The 17,138-nt window shown below is 44.3% G+C and overlaps 1 protein-coding gene across 2 annotated transcripts; it reads left to right on the top strand.

Moving 5' to 3' along the window:
• The first annotated feature begins 239 nt into the window (after positions 1-239).
• Positions 240-17,111, top strand: asxl2 (ASXL transcriptional regulator 2). Of its 2 annotated transcripts, none has more exons than XM_061696489.1 (12): positions 240-404; positions 1,902-1,984; positions 2,975-3,083; positions 3,168-3,303; positions 4,664-4,803; positions 7,364-7,484; positions 7,565-7,624; positions 8,817-8,977; positions 9,045-9,141; positions 9,224-9,329; positions 10,183-10,849; positions 12,037-17,111. In XM_061696489.1, the coding sequence occupies exons 1-12, from the start codon at positions 351-353 to the stop codon at positions 13,618-13,620; spliced, it is 3,318 nt and encodes a 1,105-aa protein (XP_061552473.1). In that variant the 5' UTR covers positions 240-350; the 3' UTR covers positions 13,621-17,111. The 2 variants fall into 2 exon arrangements, with proteins under 2 accessions (XP_061552473.1, XP_061552472.1); XM_061696488.1 differs by having other exon boundaries at positions 256-404; positions 3,171-3,303.
• Positions 17,112-17,138: the final 27 nt, after the last annotated feature.

Genomic DNA, 17,138 nt, shown 5'->3' with positions numbered 1-17,138 from the left:
AAGTGTTTTAGAAATGAATTGTTAATTATTTTTACAATGGTGTTTTTTATTAATTATATTTTCTATTAAATATACATGTATGAAGTATTATACTATTGTACACATGAATCTAGCTTAGCCTAATACATAACTCAAATAAATACAAAAAGTTGAGGCGGGAAAAGTTGCTGAATCACAAGACACGTACAGTAGGGTGACGTCAGCTCCTCGGAGGCGGTCACGTGATCCCTGCCCCGCCTTTCGTTTACAGTAAGATCCAACATGGCGGACGTAGCGTCGGTGGCGGCGGCCGAGGCGACGACATCATCATTTCCACTGAAGACGAGCGTTGCACAACAACAACGACGACCATGAGGGAGCGACAGAAAAAGAAAGGAAGGACGTGGGCGGAAGCCGCGAAGACGGTACAAAAAATATCATTTGTGGCCCTACAACGCGCCCACTTGTGTTGCAACGTCCATGCACACATACACACAGCAGGCCCCGAGTGTGTAACGTTAGCTGGCTGTCACCATAGACTCGATCAATAAAGTTGTTCGTGTGTCGAGAAATTGGAGGGGCGCGGGGGCTAACCCAGCTAGCCTAGCATGATACCCCGAAGTTCAGACTTTTTGCCACTAAAACACGGTGAACACGCCACCAAAAAAAAAAAAAAAAAACATTAAAAAGACCGTATTCTGTCATGTGTAATGTACTGCTGCTATTGTCATTTTTGGAACGTTGTCGTCGCACTGGAAAATTACTGATGACAGTTAGCCTGGCTTGCTAATGAAGTCAAAACACAGCAGTTTACATTAGCCAATCTAAAGACTAAAAGCTTATATAGTTTGTGTCTGATTTGCTTAGTATTACCTCAAGTACGGTAGATGTGCTAAGATAAAAGGTAGGTTGCAAAGACCAACAAAAACATGTTTTAAGTTCCACCCCTTTTCGAAAAAATCAGAACGTTATTTCAAAGTGACAGTGCAGAAAATACACGATCATAAATTGATTAAGATTCAGTTACTGGTTTTGTCCGTAACATGTCATAAAATAGGCAAAATGTTGATCATTGTTGTCGTAAAGACAATCAGTCTGCCTTCAGGGAGGTCTGCACAAATCTGAGACTATTTCCCGTTGAGAGACTGAAATTCCGAGGATTTGGACAGTTTAAGTTAAACAAGGTCTCTTAGCGATTATCAAAAGAGTTGTCTATTAATTTGATAATCGACTAATTGTCGAATAATTGTTGCACTTTTTAGCATGATGCTCAACAATAATATATATCAACTACAACAGTGATTCCCAGCCACTGAGTTGCCCTGAAAATTCATATTTATTGACCACAAAACGTTGTTCATCTATCTCGCTCAGCGAAGTTTAGTGACAAATGTTCTTTCACTAAATGGCTGAAGTCTCTATTCACCTGCCCACCTGTTGCCATTCATACAACAGAATAATACACTTTTTGAACTTTTGTGAGTTGAACCTTTGCGTGCAACTAAAGAGTAAGAGTATATACATTTGTGAGTACATATGTTGAATGGGGGAGCAAGTTAACTTAAATAACTTAAATAACAGTACCTTACAGTTCATAAATGTTTCATAACATGTTTGCAGCGTTATCAATGGTTTATTACTGTCTGCTACTGTTTGCATGACAAGTCCATGTTTCATATTTCACTATTTAAATTTTAAATGGCGCTTTTATAGGACTCGTTCACTGGTTACAGCATTGTTACACAGATGGATCTGGCTCAACATATCTGATAATTACGCCAACTGAAAGCTTTTATTACCCTCGTGAATCACGATCGGTTATGACTGTAGAAGGCTGGGATTTCATTTAATCAGCGTTTGTACTAGTTGTGCAGGCATATCTGATAAAGTCATGTTGTGTTTTTTTTTTTTCCGTGTCTCAGGTGCTGGAGAAATACCCCAACACACCCATGAGCCATAAAGAAATCTTGCAGGTGATCCAAAGAGAAAGACTTAAGGAAATCAGGTAAAAACAACAATTATTATGTTTTCACCACATTGTGGTATATACTGTTTTGTCACCTCAGTGTATTGCTTACATTTCCTGTCATCTCAAATATTCTTCTAATTGTTTTCATCTCTCTTTTTTTTTAATTTTTTTATTTATTTATTTATTTATTTTTTTAAATGTATCATTGTCACTGTTTTCACTCAGAAGGTAAGAACAAGTTAGACCCCTCCCCCCAACCACCACATATCTAACAAACTCACTGTTTGGGACGACTTTTACTAACATTAACCTCGTTCAAATGTCCTAGTGTTCTAATTTTATTGCATAAAGACTGCAGCCAACTGTTGTATTAAAACACTTTAGTAAAGTTATTGCAGCTACTTAATATTCAAGGAAATTAAAACAAAAGAAAAACACTGCATAATTGCCAAAGTAATTTTTGAGCTTTTTCGGAGAGCAAAACAAAACGCAACAAATTCCACAAACAAGATTCCAGATCCCCTGATTGAACCTTTGTGTGTTACCAGGACCTGGATGACTGACAATCTACACTGACATTAAAAAAAACAACGGAATTTTTAACAAGCATGTTGGTATTTAGATTTTTTTCCGATTTATTCGGCCAATAGTAGCGCCTTCCAGATTGGCAAAAAATGGGCCGATTATTGCTTTTTTTCCTCTTGGTTGTAAAGTCAAAAACAAAGACTAAAGGACAAAGTATTGTGAAACAGTCAAATCTTCTGTTGTAATTTATCTGTATTGTTGTAAGTGTTAAAGGACCAAAACAGGTTTTTTTGTTCATTTTATATTTTTTAAATTAATCGACAGATTGATCGGTTATCTGAATTTTATTCTCACCAAATAACGGAATCGACATCATCCTAAAAAAAATCCACCTTGGTCGGGCCCTAGTGCTTTGTATACACACGGTGACAATAAGCTAAAAAAGGCTGCGGCAATTACGCTATTAGGCTAACGATTTCTCCCTCTCCACGGCCGACGCAGCGGAACGTCGCCGTTGGCATGTCTGAACGCAATGTTGCACACAAACTCCCGCGGTGAGGAGGGCATCTTCTACAAAGTTCCGGGGAGGATGGGCGTCTACACGTTAAAGGTCAGTTTGAACACCTGGCCTACACGAAGACAAAAAAAAAACAAAAAACACGGCGGGCCGCAACCCCCTGGTGTGTTTTTGAAGAAGGACATCTCGGAGGTGGCCACCGAGTTGTCGGAGGAGGAGTCCGAGGACAGCAGCGACGACCTGTCTGACTCGCGGAGCTCGGAAAACAACAGCGGTCCTCGGGAAGGCAGGAGGAGACGCTGGATGAGACCGGGTAATGACACGCAGTCACAGGAACGGGTTAATTGACATTGGCACGATCTCATGAGATCCAAGACAACAACGGTATCAAAAGTTGGAAGGTGCTGCGGTTTTGCTCACTCGTTTACCGGAAAAAGGAGTCATGTGCGTTGTTGCTATTCCGATCACGACCTTTGAAAGTCGTGCAGAGAAAATTTTAAATTCTCAGAACAAGTACGAGATAATAGCCGACGAATGAGATGCGTGATTGGAATTTTGAAAATTGCCGCAATGCCATCATGTTTTGTCGATGCTTTGAGGCAATGCCGGAACATCGCTGCCGCATCTTCGCTATTCCGATCATGACGTCGCCTTTGAGCTTTCAGGAAAAGTCCGGTCTTTCGGAACAAATTTGAGATCCAAGCTCGCAAATGAGACACATGATTGAAATTTGAATAAATATCTACACAACGACACGTAAGAAATCGGATCGGGTGTTTTCAGTCAATGCCGCCGAATTGTTGCTATTCCGATCATGACATTGCTTTTGAGTTTTCAGAAAAAGGTGACATTTTCCAAACAAATATTAATTCATGAATCAGAAACGTTTTTTGAGAAATGGCAACATGACATGTTTTGTCGGTGCTTTAAAGCAATGCCAGTATATGCTCGGCGCTTCGTTGCTATTCCGGTCATGACATTACCATACATTTTTCCGAAAATTATCTTCATTTTCTGAAAAAATGCAAAATTTTAGCTGACGATTGAAATGTTGAGAAATGGCGAGATGACACCACGTAAGCAATCAGAGCGGGCGCTTTGAAGCAATGTTGGGACGTCGCCGCTGCGTTGTTGCTATTCCGATCATACCTTTGATCGTTAAGAAAAAGTTGAATATTTCGGATTTCAGAATGCGGCCCAAGAAAAAGTTGGATATTTTGGATTTTGGAAAGCGGCCCTGCAAACTAAAATGACTTTGACACCCCCGAATGAGCCATCGGTCGCTTTGAGGTAATTCCTCGCTGCATTGTCTTTGATTTTTTTTTTTTTAGGAACAAAGTCAATATTTTCCTAACAAATACGATATTAGCTAACGACTAAGACGCACGTTTTCTTGGATGATTGCATGAAATGTGAAGAAATGGCAACATTACTGTGTTCTACAACAGAAAGATGATTTTACTAAAATATGGTCTGCTGAGATTGTTCCCAACAATGGTCCCACTGTGCGTTTTTACCTATTGGTATTGTCCGTGGGGTAATCCCATTGGCGCGTCTTTTGTGCTCCCGCCGTGGTTTCAGTTTCTTCAGAACAAAAGAGCGGTGCATTTTCCAGTGGGCGTGCCGCCCTGAGGAAGTGTATTTTGTAACATCTGTGTTTTGTGTCCCAACAGTTCCCTCCAAGTTACCGTCGCAGCAGCAGCCGACGTCGCCGCAGCCCCGCTGCTCGTCTCCGTCCGTTGCAGCCGCCGCCGCCGCCGCCGCCAAGCTCATCTCGCCCTCGCAGAAGCACAGCAAGAAAGCTCTCAAACAGGTAGGCGGCAGACGAGTGTGTGACAAGTGTGTTTACTTTTCCAAAGAGGGTATTCACATTCCAAGTGTTTAGTGCAGTCTGTGGTGTTAAACTGACAAGGGCAGACGCCTGCTGACATTTGAAGACTGCATTCATTTGGAGTCAGCTCTTTGTCTGACTATATATATATATATATATATTATTATTGCTGTTTAATTGTTTGTTTGTTTTCTACGAGGCAGAAAAACAACGCTAACATACTAACATCACAACTTCAAACATTTGTGGCCATTTTCCATGATCTTATCAGGTAATATCAAAAGTTTCAGACAAAAATGAACATGGAACCCCAGGGATGAGGGGACCAAGCCCTGAAAATCATATGACCATCCCAATTTCTTATGGTAATAGTTTTAAATATACCCCAAACTATGATTCCCAAACACTACTGATATTATTTGAGACCGTTAAAAAGAAATGGCTTTAAAAAATGCACATGAAGTGCAAGGACACTGGCATTTATGTTGCTGATCCGCAACACACAAAAATACCAATTACTTGGCTTTACACGATCAGGATTTTTGGGGCCGATCAGCACGTTTGAAAAAACGATAACCGATCACCGATCCGATCTCAAGATGGACCAATGTGTCTATTTACATGACTTGTTCATTTATTATGTATACTTGTGTACTGAATACTGAGCATCTTCAAGTATTCTCTAGCATTTTAGACAAAAGTTAAACATCAGTGACCTCTAGGGGGCATTCAAGGATTGGCCACTGACAGAAGTTTAGGTCAAATCGACATTGCAACATGACATAAATAATGGGTGCTAACTTACTGTAATTAAATTACTTCCATCCATCCATCCATCCGTTTCCTTTACCGCTTCTCCTCACTAGGGTCGCGGGCGTGCTGGAGCCTATCCCAGCTATCTTCGGGCGGGAGGCGGGGTACACCCTGAACCGGTCGCCAGCCAATCGCAGGGCACATAGAAACAAACAACCATTCGCACTCACATTCACACCTCAGAACAATTTAGAGTCTTCAATCAACCTACCACGCATGTTTTTGGGATGTGGGAGGAAACCGCTGTGCCCTGAGAAAACCCACGCAGGGACTAAGGTGAACATGCAAACTCCACTTTTTGCTATTTTTGTTGCAATGAATTTGTGGAAGTTTGCATCTGTTTCCTCGTAGTCGGGAGGGAGTTGCTGACAAACGGTCGTCCGCGCCCTGATGGAAAAACCTTTTCGTCTCATGAATCGAAAACAGCATGACGGTCCACCTTGAAAACCTTCAATACACATTTCGCTGGCGATTATTTATTTTTTTGAATTTTTTTTGGAGCTTTCAGTCGGATCTGCACGGTGGACACACCTCGGCCGTCTGCTCTCTGTGTGCTCACCCAGTCCTCGAGAACATTTTCAAGTTCGGGCCATCTGCTCGTATGACCTCTGAAAGCCTTTGTTGTCTTTTAGCATGGCATCAGTTCTTCACGCTGCCGTCTCTAACGCCCCGTCATCGATTTGTTAACGCCAAGCTTACATGCAGCAGCTCGATGGCTTTCAACTTAAAAGCTGCATCATATGACGAGGGTGTGAAAATTAAATATTTTGCGTTCGCGCGTGTCATGCTGCGTTTTGCTTCGAGTGCGCCAAAAACTAGCCTCGTCTTCTTCTACACGCTGGAGGCATCTCCACATGCCCAAACCCTAGTGCATTATGGGAAAAGGTCATGTCTTAAGCATTACGTTTGAACAAGTTTTTGTTGTACATTTAAACCAGTTGGGCCTGTCTCGTTTATGCACTTATTGCGCCCCCTGATAGCTGTTAGCGCAAACAAAAATCAATATTTTAGCCGCATCGTTACATAGGCCGCAGGGTTCAAAGCGCGGGAAAAAAGTAGCGGCTTACGGTCCGTAAAATACGGTACTTACCGTAGCTGACGTTGCGCAGTTGCTGTATGCTGTTACCAGCTGATAACTTCCAACACTGCCACTAGCAATCCAGACCGTTCTCTGCATCATCGTGAGCTGTTTGCCACCCAACAGTGCTTTTGGGAAACATCCTTGGCCCTAGGTGTGAATAGGTGTGGGTTTTTTTGGTTTTTATTTACAGGCAGTGTGAACGGAGCTTATATTATTATCTTAACACTGACACTAGTGTATTTAACATCTCGTGTTCATGTTGTTGTTTTTTTTCAGTGAAGAAAAACAAAAATGCCCACAGTCCTCATAAGCCACCCGATCAGCATTTTCCTCTCTGTCGCTCACTGCTGCTTTGTGTGTGTGTGTGTGTGTGTGTGTGTCTGCATTCCATTATGAAGTTTTACTCGACAGTGCAGATCGTAATTCACTCCATCTGTGCCGCTGAGGACATTTCGGCTCCAACTCGTGAGATTTACACATTGTGCGTTACGTAACCCTCGTTGTCATTTCGCGATTGTTCAAGCGAGGCGAGTAGCAAGAGGAACTGATTCATTGCTCATCACACACGTTGGCACATTATCACACATTATTTTTGTTATTATTATTATTATTGTTATTATTATTTGTTAATTTGCTTTTGGTTTGCAGGCCTTGAAGCAGCAGCAACAGCGGAATCAACGCAGGCAGGCAGCGATGCCATCCACTTCCAGTTCCAGGCTGCTGCTGAAGACCATCAAAGACATGGCCGACAACATCACCGCCAAGACTGGTGGGTGTACGCGAAGAAGCGCAGATGTTTATAGCCTGCTAACAAAACAGCATCTTATTGTTAACAAATGTCACCCACAGATCTTTGCCTCCCCGTTGGACCCAGGAAGGTTTCTCAGCGGTCAGGTCGTCTCAGTGCAGGTAACATCTGAAAAATAACACTTGCTAACTTTAGCGGGACCTTGTTCGTGTTTTGGTTCGTAAATGTGTCATATTTTGAAGGAGTTCTTAAAGCGCAAAATTGTTAGCATGTGGTAAGGTAAATTATAGTGAACCTTCAATATGCGCCGGAGTAAAAAAAACAAAAAACTTTTTGCTGTTTATTATTGATTAGTTTCATCTTAGAACATCACCCTTAAAAATACATATTTAACAGTTGATAAGCTGGACAATGGTGTGCATGTTGCCGCTTCGCCAACCCTTAAAAATCCCAGTTAATGCTTTTTTATTATGTTTTTGACTCAGTGACATGGAAATACTTCTCATTTCTTGAATGCATGTACAGTCGTCCTTTGCAATACTGTGGTTCAATCGTACATACGTAATTTTATATCGTCGATTTTTAGCTCGATTGTGGGATTTTCCAGTGATAACGTGCAATGTGTCTCCTGCAAAGCAGAATTGTCTTACGCAACGGCACACCTATAGAAAAGTAAACATCATTATCTGATTTAATATAGTCTACCACCGCTAGTTAGACTGAATTGTAATCCGTCCACAGGTGGTCGCGGATAGATACAGCCGCCAGTGCCCTTCAAATCGCTTTATTGAACAAACGGTAACAAAATACACAAACTGACACTCGCCCAGAGGCACTCAACACGCAGACCTGGTAACGGGTTAGCCGGCGAACGGCTGGCCGCTAACCTGAGCCCCAAGTGGAAAATAATACCTGCATCTCATGTGCATATTTTTCATTGGTATTATGCATAAAGCTTTCAAATAAATATAAATAATAAATGTACGGCCGCTACTTTGTGGATTTTCGTTCGTTTCATAACAAGGCTCTGATGTGCTCCCATTTTCATAATCTATATATTGCGAAGGACTCTTTTATCTTTAGTTGAGTACTTGCTGTACCTTATGTTGAGCAGTGAGCTCTTAGCAGATGATCAGCCTTTAACTTCCACCACTGCCAATCGCGATCACACTTGTGGCCGACAAGTGTTTTCCATTGAATTATTTACTGTAAGTGTTACTCAACTAGTGTGTTAGCTTAGCGTAGGCACTCAGACTACAGCGTGTTCAGACTTCCGTACAATTTCACTTTACGTCGCCGCCATACTAAAGGAACTCTGTCTTAAACAGAGGTCCCTCTGTTTTTGCTCTACAGGGCACCTGAAACGTAATAGGTGCAAAATCGACGTGGAGACGCCGGACTCGATTTTGGTCAACACCAATCTGCGGGCCGTCATCAACAAGCACACCTTCTCCGTCCTGCCGCCAGACTGCCAGCAGAGGCTGCTGCGACTTCTGCCCCAAGTGGACCAGCAGGTGCCTCGGGTCGTAATTACTCCATGGCCGTTTGTGATTACTGACGCGCGCGTCTCTTCTCGACCAGCCCTGCACGGACGGCCTCCTCAAGGTGACGAGCTCCGCTTTGAACAACGAGTTCTTCACGTCGGCGGCGCAGTCGTGGAAGGAACGGCTGGCTGAGGGTCAGCGCAACTGCTCCTGACTGATAATGACAACATCCAGTTAGTATTCAAAGCATGGTCACCCTGGATTTTTTCTCAACAGGTGAATTCACTCCAGAGTTGCAGCTGCGAATGCGCCAGGAAATTGAGAAGGAGAAGAAAGTGGAGCACTGGAAGGAGGCCTTCTTTGAGAGCTACTATGGTAAAAAGTAGGTTGACTGAAGACTGGAGACCAGCTGGAAGGCATCTCGTTTCTACTGCCTGCAGCAGAGGTGGATGACTCCAGCCTCCTGATTTGACTAGAGTCAGACTAAGTCGGCCATTTTACGACTTGGCGTAAGACTTGGCTTCGACTTGAACGACATGACTTGACGAGCCTCGCCTGTTTACATTTGAAAATCGTATTTTTTGTGTTGTGCGCGCAAACCTGGCAAGCCATCAGGATGCGGCAACTTCATGAAGCAATTATCATGGAAAGCGCTTCAAAGATTGTTACATTGGATTCAAGGATTGTGTCTTTGATAACAGTGGGAAAAGGAGAAGGGAAACAAGCAAAGTTTGCAACTCAGAGATAAGAGACACAACCACTGTCTAATGTCATAAATCACTATATAGCCAACAAAGACACTTATGTTCTGTTAGCTTTACAGTTTAGCTCACCAATAGCTAGTCAAACATTAACCAAGCTTAATGCCAGTTATGTGTTTCACTGGGAGGACAATAAAGTAATAGACAATACAGAGTCTGGTTTTGGAACCATTAAAAGACTCAAGATTGTGAATGTGTTCATACAGCTAACGAACACAAGTACAGATACTGAGTGCACGGTGGTGAATCTGCAAATATATGTTGTGACTGAGCAAGAGTGGATGACTTGACTTATGACTTGCTTAACCCAAGTCACGTCATGACTCGACTTGCTTGAAACTTAGCGGGGACTCGACTTGATTGTTGTAACAGTAACTTGGGACTTGCTTGAAAGTTGCACATATGTGACTTCATCCCACCTCTGACCTGGAGTGGTTTATTTTCCCACCGCACCTGTGTTCTTTCCCCGTGTAGCTCTGGACTCAGTCTTGAGGAATCCAAAGAGCTGACGAAAGCTGATCTAAAATGGGAGCCGAAGCCTCGTCAGCCGAGACCGGCCTCGAGATTGTCGGAGGAAGCGAAGGGCACCGACGACCGCAGCCGGACCAATGGTGGCGCCGCGGTGAAAGACGCAAAGTCCGCACCTTCGCAGGAGAAGACGCGACCTCCTCCAAAAGAATGTCACTCCGTGCCAGAGCTGATGAAGACCAGGCGCTCTCAGCACGCCGAGGATCGTAGGATGCCCGCTCCGACGTCGCGATCAGAACCAGAGAAGCAGAATGAAGGTGTTGCCACGGAGACACGGGCCGAGCCGAGCGAGAAAGAGGGTAAAACGGATTTCCTCCCGTCTCCTGTCAAGAGCAGCCCGCCGCCACACGCCGGGATGGAGGTAAAAGAGGATCCGCCGCCGTCTGGGGTTAAGCCCTCCGAAGAGACGAAGGCCGAGCCGGAAGGTGCCGCAGAACCGCAGAAAAGAAAGCCTCCCGGCGAGACGGAGGATGAGGCCACGCCGGAAAAAAGACCGCGGATATCCTCAGTTTCCTCGGTGTCCTCAATCTCCTCCGTTTCTCCTCCAGCATCCTCCATACCCAGGCCGGCCACACCTACTTCTGCAAGCAACCAGAGAGTTCCGCCACTCAAGGTAGGAAGATGATTCAAGGACGTCTTTTACCAGCTGGGTTTGTTATTGTTTACAGCTTAAGGTCATGTTTCCACCATCGTGGTTGTACCAACCAGTGGTTGTACCAACCAGGAGCGCAGGGAAATATTCCACTGCACCCACCGTCCCAGGGGCAAGCACACCTTGCAGGAGGATTTTTTTTCTTTATCACGAGCCGTCACCCGGCCCATGTCTTCGTGCTCTTACGTATGTTCTTCGTAAATCCAGAGTTTGAGCTGTCCAGTGGCGGTGATTAGTGAATATTGATTATTGAAAAGCATGCCCTCCTGTGATTTTTCAATTATCGTACATTACTGAAAAAATATCAATGACATCTTCAGCGACTAGTACCGTAGATGTTGACTCGACTTTCATTGCATTGTGGACTTGAAAAAAATCTGAAGCCGTTCGGGCCAGTCCAGCTCATTGTAGTTTCCTCTAACGCTACGATATGTGGAGCATTGCCCTTTTGGTCAAGTGCTACTGCACTTGGTACCCCAACGAAAGGGTCCCAAAACCTGGTATGGTTTGGCAACAACTTTTGTTAGTGGAGCCGAAAGAAAAGGAAAAATAAATAAATAAATAAAATGTGCCGGATTGAAATGATCTGTACTTCTTAAGTGTGACAAACAATGTAAGAAAAATATGGGCTACCCCACACGACTCACCATCCGGAAAAACAGAGCCAGATTCCTCCACATCATGTCAAGATCCTAGATGGGTGACAATGGAATTATCGGTGCTGTATTGTGTCAGTACTTTCTCTAGTGGACGAGTTGTGGATATTTGGGATATTTTTTATTTTTTTTATAAATACATTGGTCCATGATCACCAAGATTGGTATTATTATGTTGGCCAATAATATGCTGAAATCCACAAAATGTTGTTTCTTCATCTTCAATCTTCATATTATCTGGGTACAAACCTAGTATACAAAAACTGTGGTACAAATGGGACCTGAATTTGAAAAATGTTTTAGATTCATTGGTTTACTTCTTGCCAGAGTTTTTGTCAGAATTTAAAGAGTAGCATTTTCTTTCTCACGTTTAATACAGACATCTTTTATTTTGTTGTTTTATTGTATGCAATATATATTTGTGTCAACCAGTTAAGACTATTTACGTTCTGTTGACTGTCAATCCACGCTCCCTTTCTTGTTCGGTTGCAGATTCCAGTGACAAGAATACTTCCCATCCCCGCGTCGCCGAGGACGCCTCTGCCCACCTCCCTAAACAGCCCGGCCGCTCGTACCGGCGCTCGCACTTTGGCGGACATCAAAGCCAAAGCTCAGCTCGCACGAGCGCAACGAGCCGCAGCGGCGGCCGCCGCGGCCTCCGGGGGGGCTCTCCCCGGGTCCGGGAACGGGGCAGGCACTTCCGAGCCGACGAAATCCTCCCCGAGTCCGAGTTTAACGTCCCCGCATCCGTCTGCCAGGTTTCCGGTCAACACCATCAGCGCAACTCCGTCTCGCCCTCAGGACACCCTCGGGCCACTCTGTCCAAGTCACTCGAACATTCAGGATGTTCGAACAGTCGGCGCACAGCCTTGTAGCGCTCGTTCAGACTCGCGACCCGAGTGTCAGGAAACCCCTTCTGGATCAACCCGGATCAGCTCTTGTGTCCCTGCAAACAACCCGCTGGTCACCAGGCTCTTGCAGGGAAAAGAAGTTCCCTTGGAGCAGATCCTCCCAAAACCTCTCACCAGGGTGGACGGCAAGATTTCAAACGTACGCTCCAGCAAGGACAAGACGGCTCGTCCGGCCACCGGCGGCGGTCCTGAGCACCACCAGCGCAACACCACGGGCTGGGCCTTATCTGACTACACCAGACATCACAAAGAACCTCTTGACAAGGACACCCAGGAGCAGATCTTACAGACTCTGATGGAAAGAAAATTCCAGCAGAGACAACCCCAACAAGGAGGTCCTACTCGCCACGGCCACCGAGCGGGGCATGCCGAGGAGTATCAGGATCGACCGTGGATATCCGTCGGCTTCTTGGGCCGCAAGAGGACGCCGAGGCCCGCCATGTCCGGACACTATCTCCTCAACGTGTCCACGTACGGCCGAGGGTCCGACGGCAAGCGGTCCCACCAGGCCGTCATCTCGAATGTGGCTGGTCTGAAAAGAGAAACGGCGGATGGCCAGGAGGCGATGCGAGAGGGGACGTTTGAGTTTAAAATGGAGCAGCAGGGATCGTCCGTAAGCAAGTGTGAGCAAGCGGGGAGCCTTCCGCCTTGTCCCGACATCAAAACCGAACCGGGATTCGAGGATATTGCGACAGACGAGAACACGCCAGGGCGCAAGCAAGTCAGCAATCAAGGGAAATCCGAGCCATATCTTCCACTCAAGGACCCCAGTCACCAGCAGCCGTCTGCCTTTCCAACCCCGAGGATGTCCATCCATCAGGAATCGGTTTCGTCCCGTTACGGCGGGACAATCAGCGTTTCCGTGCCGCGCACTTTGAACCGCAACGCCGCGGGTGGCTCCGCTACCGTGCCGGACGACGGGAGCGTCATGTCTTTCTCGGTGACCGTCACCACCATTCCCGCCGCCAACCCCTTGGACCCCGGCGACAGGAGCGCGCCGCCGCCGGAGCCGTCCTTCATGGAGGCCGCCGGCGTGGAGGACGCGCAGTCCAAATGCTACTGCCGGCTGAAGGCCATGATCATGTGTAAAGGGTGCGGGGCCTTCTGCCACGACGACTGCATCGGACCCTCGGAGCTGTGCGTCTCGTGTCTGGTGGTACGATGACACTCGGATCGGGCCGCTTCCTGGGCGGTTGCGCCTTCGCAGCGGCATTTACACTGGATGGTCTTTTTGCGGGCTGCACGGCGGGCGGGCGGTTCCACGTCGCATTAATGAGGTTCGGGGTCGGAATCTCGGCCCTGGCACCTTTTTGCGTGCAGTTTGCGTACGGTTATGTGGGTTTTCTCCTGGTGTTCCGGCTTCTTCCCACATTCCCAAAAATATGTTCGGTTCATGGAAGACTAAATTGTCAATAGCTGTGAATGTGAGTGTGAATGCTGGTTTGTCTACTGAATACATCACTCACAAAAAATGAGGGAGCCAAAAACTGCGAGTAATTGATGCCCCCCTAAGGTTTCACATCATTTCGGTCTGGTTCTCAAAGGAGCGCCATTCCCGACCCACTAACCTCTCTGGATGAACTTAAAGACTTAGCACGGGACCGCGCGATAGGTTGATTTGGCGCCCTTCTCTCCGGCACCATTCGCCAATTTCTATTGCGCTACAAACCGCTTTCACATATTTTGACGGACCGCAGCGAGACCGACACCCCGCGAAGGGTCCGTGCTCAACCATCGGCGTCGACGGGTGGTTTGTGACGGAGTTTCTCGTGCGGCACACGTTCGCGGCTGAGCTCAACTGAACTGAGAAAGAAACGTATCGGTTCGTGAACTTCTTCCGTTCAGTATGTTCACTCAAAAGATTAGTTGGTTTGAACGACTTGTTCATGAGCAACACTCAACCGCTCCACCAAAAAAGAAAAATACAAAATTCATGGTACGCAAATGCGCAGTGACTTATGTGCACCCCTGCTCATAGATGCCACGGGCTAGTGCCAAAGCACTACTTTTCTATTAGACTGTACTCGGGCTGCTCCTCTCACTTCGACCGAGTTCCTTGGTACCAAGATGACGCCGTAGCACTACTTTTCTATTTGACTGTACTCGGGTTGCTCCTCTCACTTCGACCGAGTTCTTTGGTACCAAGATGACGCCGTAGCACTAGTTTTCTATTTGACTGTACTCGGGTTGCTCCTCTCACTTCGACCGAGTTCTTTGGTACCAAGATGACGCCGTAGCACTAGTTTTCTATTGGACAGAGCCTATGCGCCATCTGGTGGCATCTCTCGGGTGTTTAAGAATGGGCACCAGAACAACTAACAGGTGTGTTTTTCAGCAAGTCATGGAGGGTGGGTTCCCCCTAAAAAAAAAAACCCACAGTAATAGGTGAATTCGCCATCACTAGTAACGAGGCGGGGGAAACCCAGGGAAATTTCAGGATGAACTTAAAATTCCCTAAAACCGGAACAGGTTAACTTAATTTGACCTCCAAACTTTTGAATGTTCAACTGTAACATTTTGGGCTCATCCTGAAATTTTACTTGCAGCTTAACATCCCAAAGTTTTTGTGAGCGGTGTATGCGGCCTGCGATCTTACCTGCAACCCGACTGCGGATAAGCGCTCTAGGAAATGGATGAATGGTCTTTTTGCTCCGTCGCAAGCCGTTTTGAAACGGCCGTTCTTAATCGCATCGGTAGTCTCGTCTGACAACGTTTGCACTTAGCATTAGCGTGGTATATATTTTTGAAATATAGCTTTATGAAAACTAGTTTTTAAATGGGAAAAGGGAGGGAAAAAAACAAATGTTATTTTTGTAGAACCTCAAGACTGTTCTAGAGTTTTAAACTTTTATTTTATTTTTTTTCCTATCAGGCCTAAGTCAGTTTAAAGGCAAAAAAGGGTGAAGTTGATGATAATCACGGTGGTGGGAAATACCTGCTGTTTGGCATTTGTCATGCACATGTGCCAGGGAAAGTGCAACTATTTTATAATATCCACACCCAAGACTCGCCAAGAATCGTGTATAGTTTTAAAGAGAGATTTTACAAGGATTTTTATCGACATTATGTTTTATACAAATCGATGACGATTGCACAGTCAGGAGAAAAACGCCCAATTGAAAAGGTAGCATGAGCGTTTGGCACTTAAATTCATTGAGGAGTCATTTGTACATAAAGACGTTCCGACTGCTTGTTCTTATGTTTGTAGATTTAATTTCAACGTTAAAGTTTCTCACGTGAATCACCATATATATTTGTTTGTAAATATTTAAGACCAATGCCTAGATGTACACGTTTTATTTGAAACACAAAATAAATATGCGGTTAATCATAAATCAGCTGCGCTAAGAGTCAAAAATCAAAACGCTTTAGCATACCGTATTAAGCGGTTGTCGCGGTTGAGTCGGTACAGCGCGATTTAGTAGAGGTGCAATATGAAAAAGAGTGATATAACACTTCACTTTAGTTATATCGATATATTTGACAAGATCAACTTTTTTCTTCTTATTATTTTTTTTTCTCTCTCCACAAGTAAAACTTTCTGGAGGGAATAGGAAAAACGCCAGTCACCTTAAAAAAAAAAAAAAAAAAAAAAAAAAAAAATCGGATCTCATTTTGAATCGTCTTGCTAATAAATCAAAGTAATATATTTTAATTCAGATATTTTAATATAAAAATATATTTTGTTTTGAAACTCAACAGGGTATGTACTCTTCCCCCCCCCCCCTTTCTTTTAAGTTTTGTTTTTTTTTGTTCTCCCCTCTCTAGTTTTAAAAAAAAAACATTTTTTAACCAGACAGGTCACCCGAGAGCTTTTATGATCTTAAGTTATATACATGAAATTTCTGCGGGGCTCTCGTGTAATTTGTGTTGTACGTTTTTTGTGTGTGTGTGTGCGCCGTCTACATTTGTGTGGAAAGGCCAGAGTTTTATCCGTTAACTTTGGGAGCTGTGGAAGCGCTCGAAGCTCTTCGTAGGTTTACAGTACGAGTGAGACGTGTTCCGTTTGGCAACATTTCACGTCATCGGATTCACTACGCGCCTTTTCAGACATATTTCAAAACACAATCATAGCCTAGATTTATTCCTCTGGGGCAATTCATGTGATGATGAGGGTTTCGTTTTGGGGAGTTCGAGGTACAAAGCATGATTTCAAATCAGGGAGCCTGTGGGCCACACGCGGCAAAGAAACTTTTAAGCCCCAGAACGTTTAACCCACAAATGCTTATAATAAATAGATTTTTTTTTTAAAATCTGGCCCCTGAATGGTAAAAGGTTACCAATGGCTACTGTTTTAGAGTAAAATGTCATTTTGTCCTCCATTTTAAATGGGTGAATGTACTATGTGTGTTTAAAAAAGAACATTTTATCAAAAGCTATAAAATTTAAAATACTAAATGAAATAAAAATGTTCACGTTTGCCCTGCATACTAAGCAATTGGTGAATATATTGTAAATAAATTAATTATACAATAGAACATTTGCCTGAATTTATTTTTAGTTAAGAATTTTAGGGTACATTACTTTGAACATTTTATATTGATTGTATTACAATTAAGTGAATACGTTTGAGAATGAGTATCAATTTGATTAAAATAACCTTTTACGTATACTTTAAAAATGCTTCCAATAATTGCTTCATTGTAATTACATGAATGACTATGTAATACAAAAAATAGCATG

The sequence above is a fragment of the Phycodurus eques genome, chromosome 14 (genome assembly GCF_024500275.1).
Source record: "Phycodurus eques isolate BA_2022a chromosome 14, UOR_Pequ_1.1, whole genome shotgun sequence".
NCBI classification, from domain to species: domain Eukaryota; kingdom Metazoa; phylum Chordata; class Actinopteri; order Syngnathiformes; family Syngnathidae; genus Phycodurus; species Phycodurus eques.
Note: the sequence above shows the minus strand (reverse complement) of the source record. Positions and strands in the feature narration are given on the sequence as shown.

What these genes read in the sequence shown, in the direction of transcription:
- asxl2 (XM_061696489.1), top strand. Translation starts at nt 351, where the DNA reads ATGAGGGAGCGACAGAAAAAGAAAGGAAGGACGTGGGCGGAAGCCGCG. An exon ending in CAACATCACCGCCAAGACTG is followed by an intron (nt 7,485 to 7,564) that starts GTGGGTGTACGC and finishes TGTCACCCACAG; the next exon opens with ATCTTTGCCTCCCCGTTGGA. An exon ending in GTCAGGTCGTCTCAGTGCAG is followed by an intron (nt 7,625 to 8,816) that starts GTAACATCTGAA and finishes TTTGCTCTACAG; the next exon opens with GGCACCTGAAACGTAATAGG.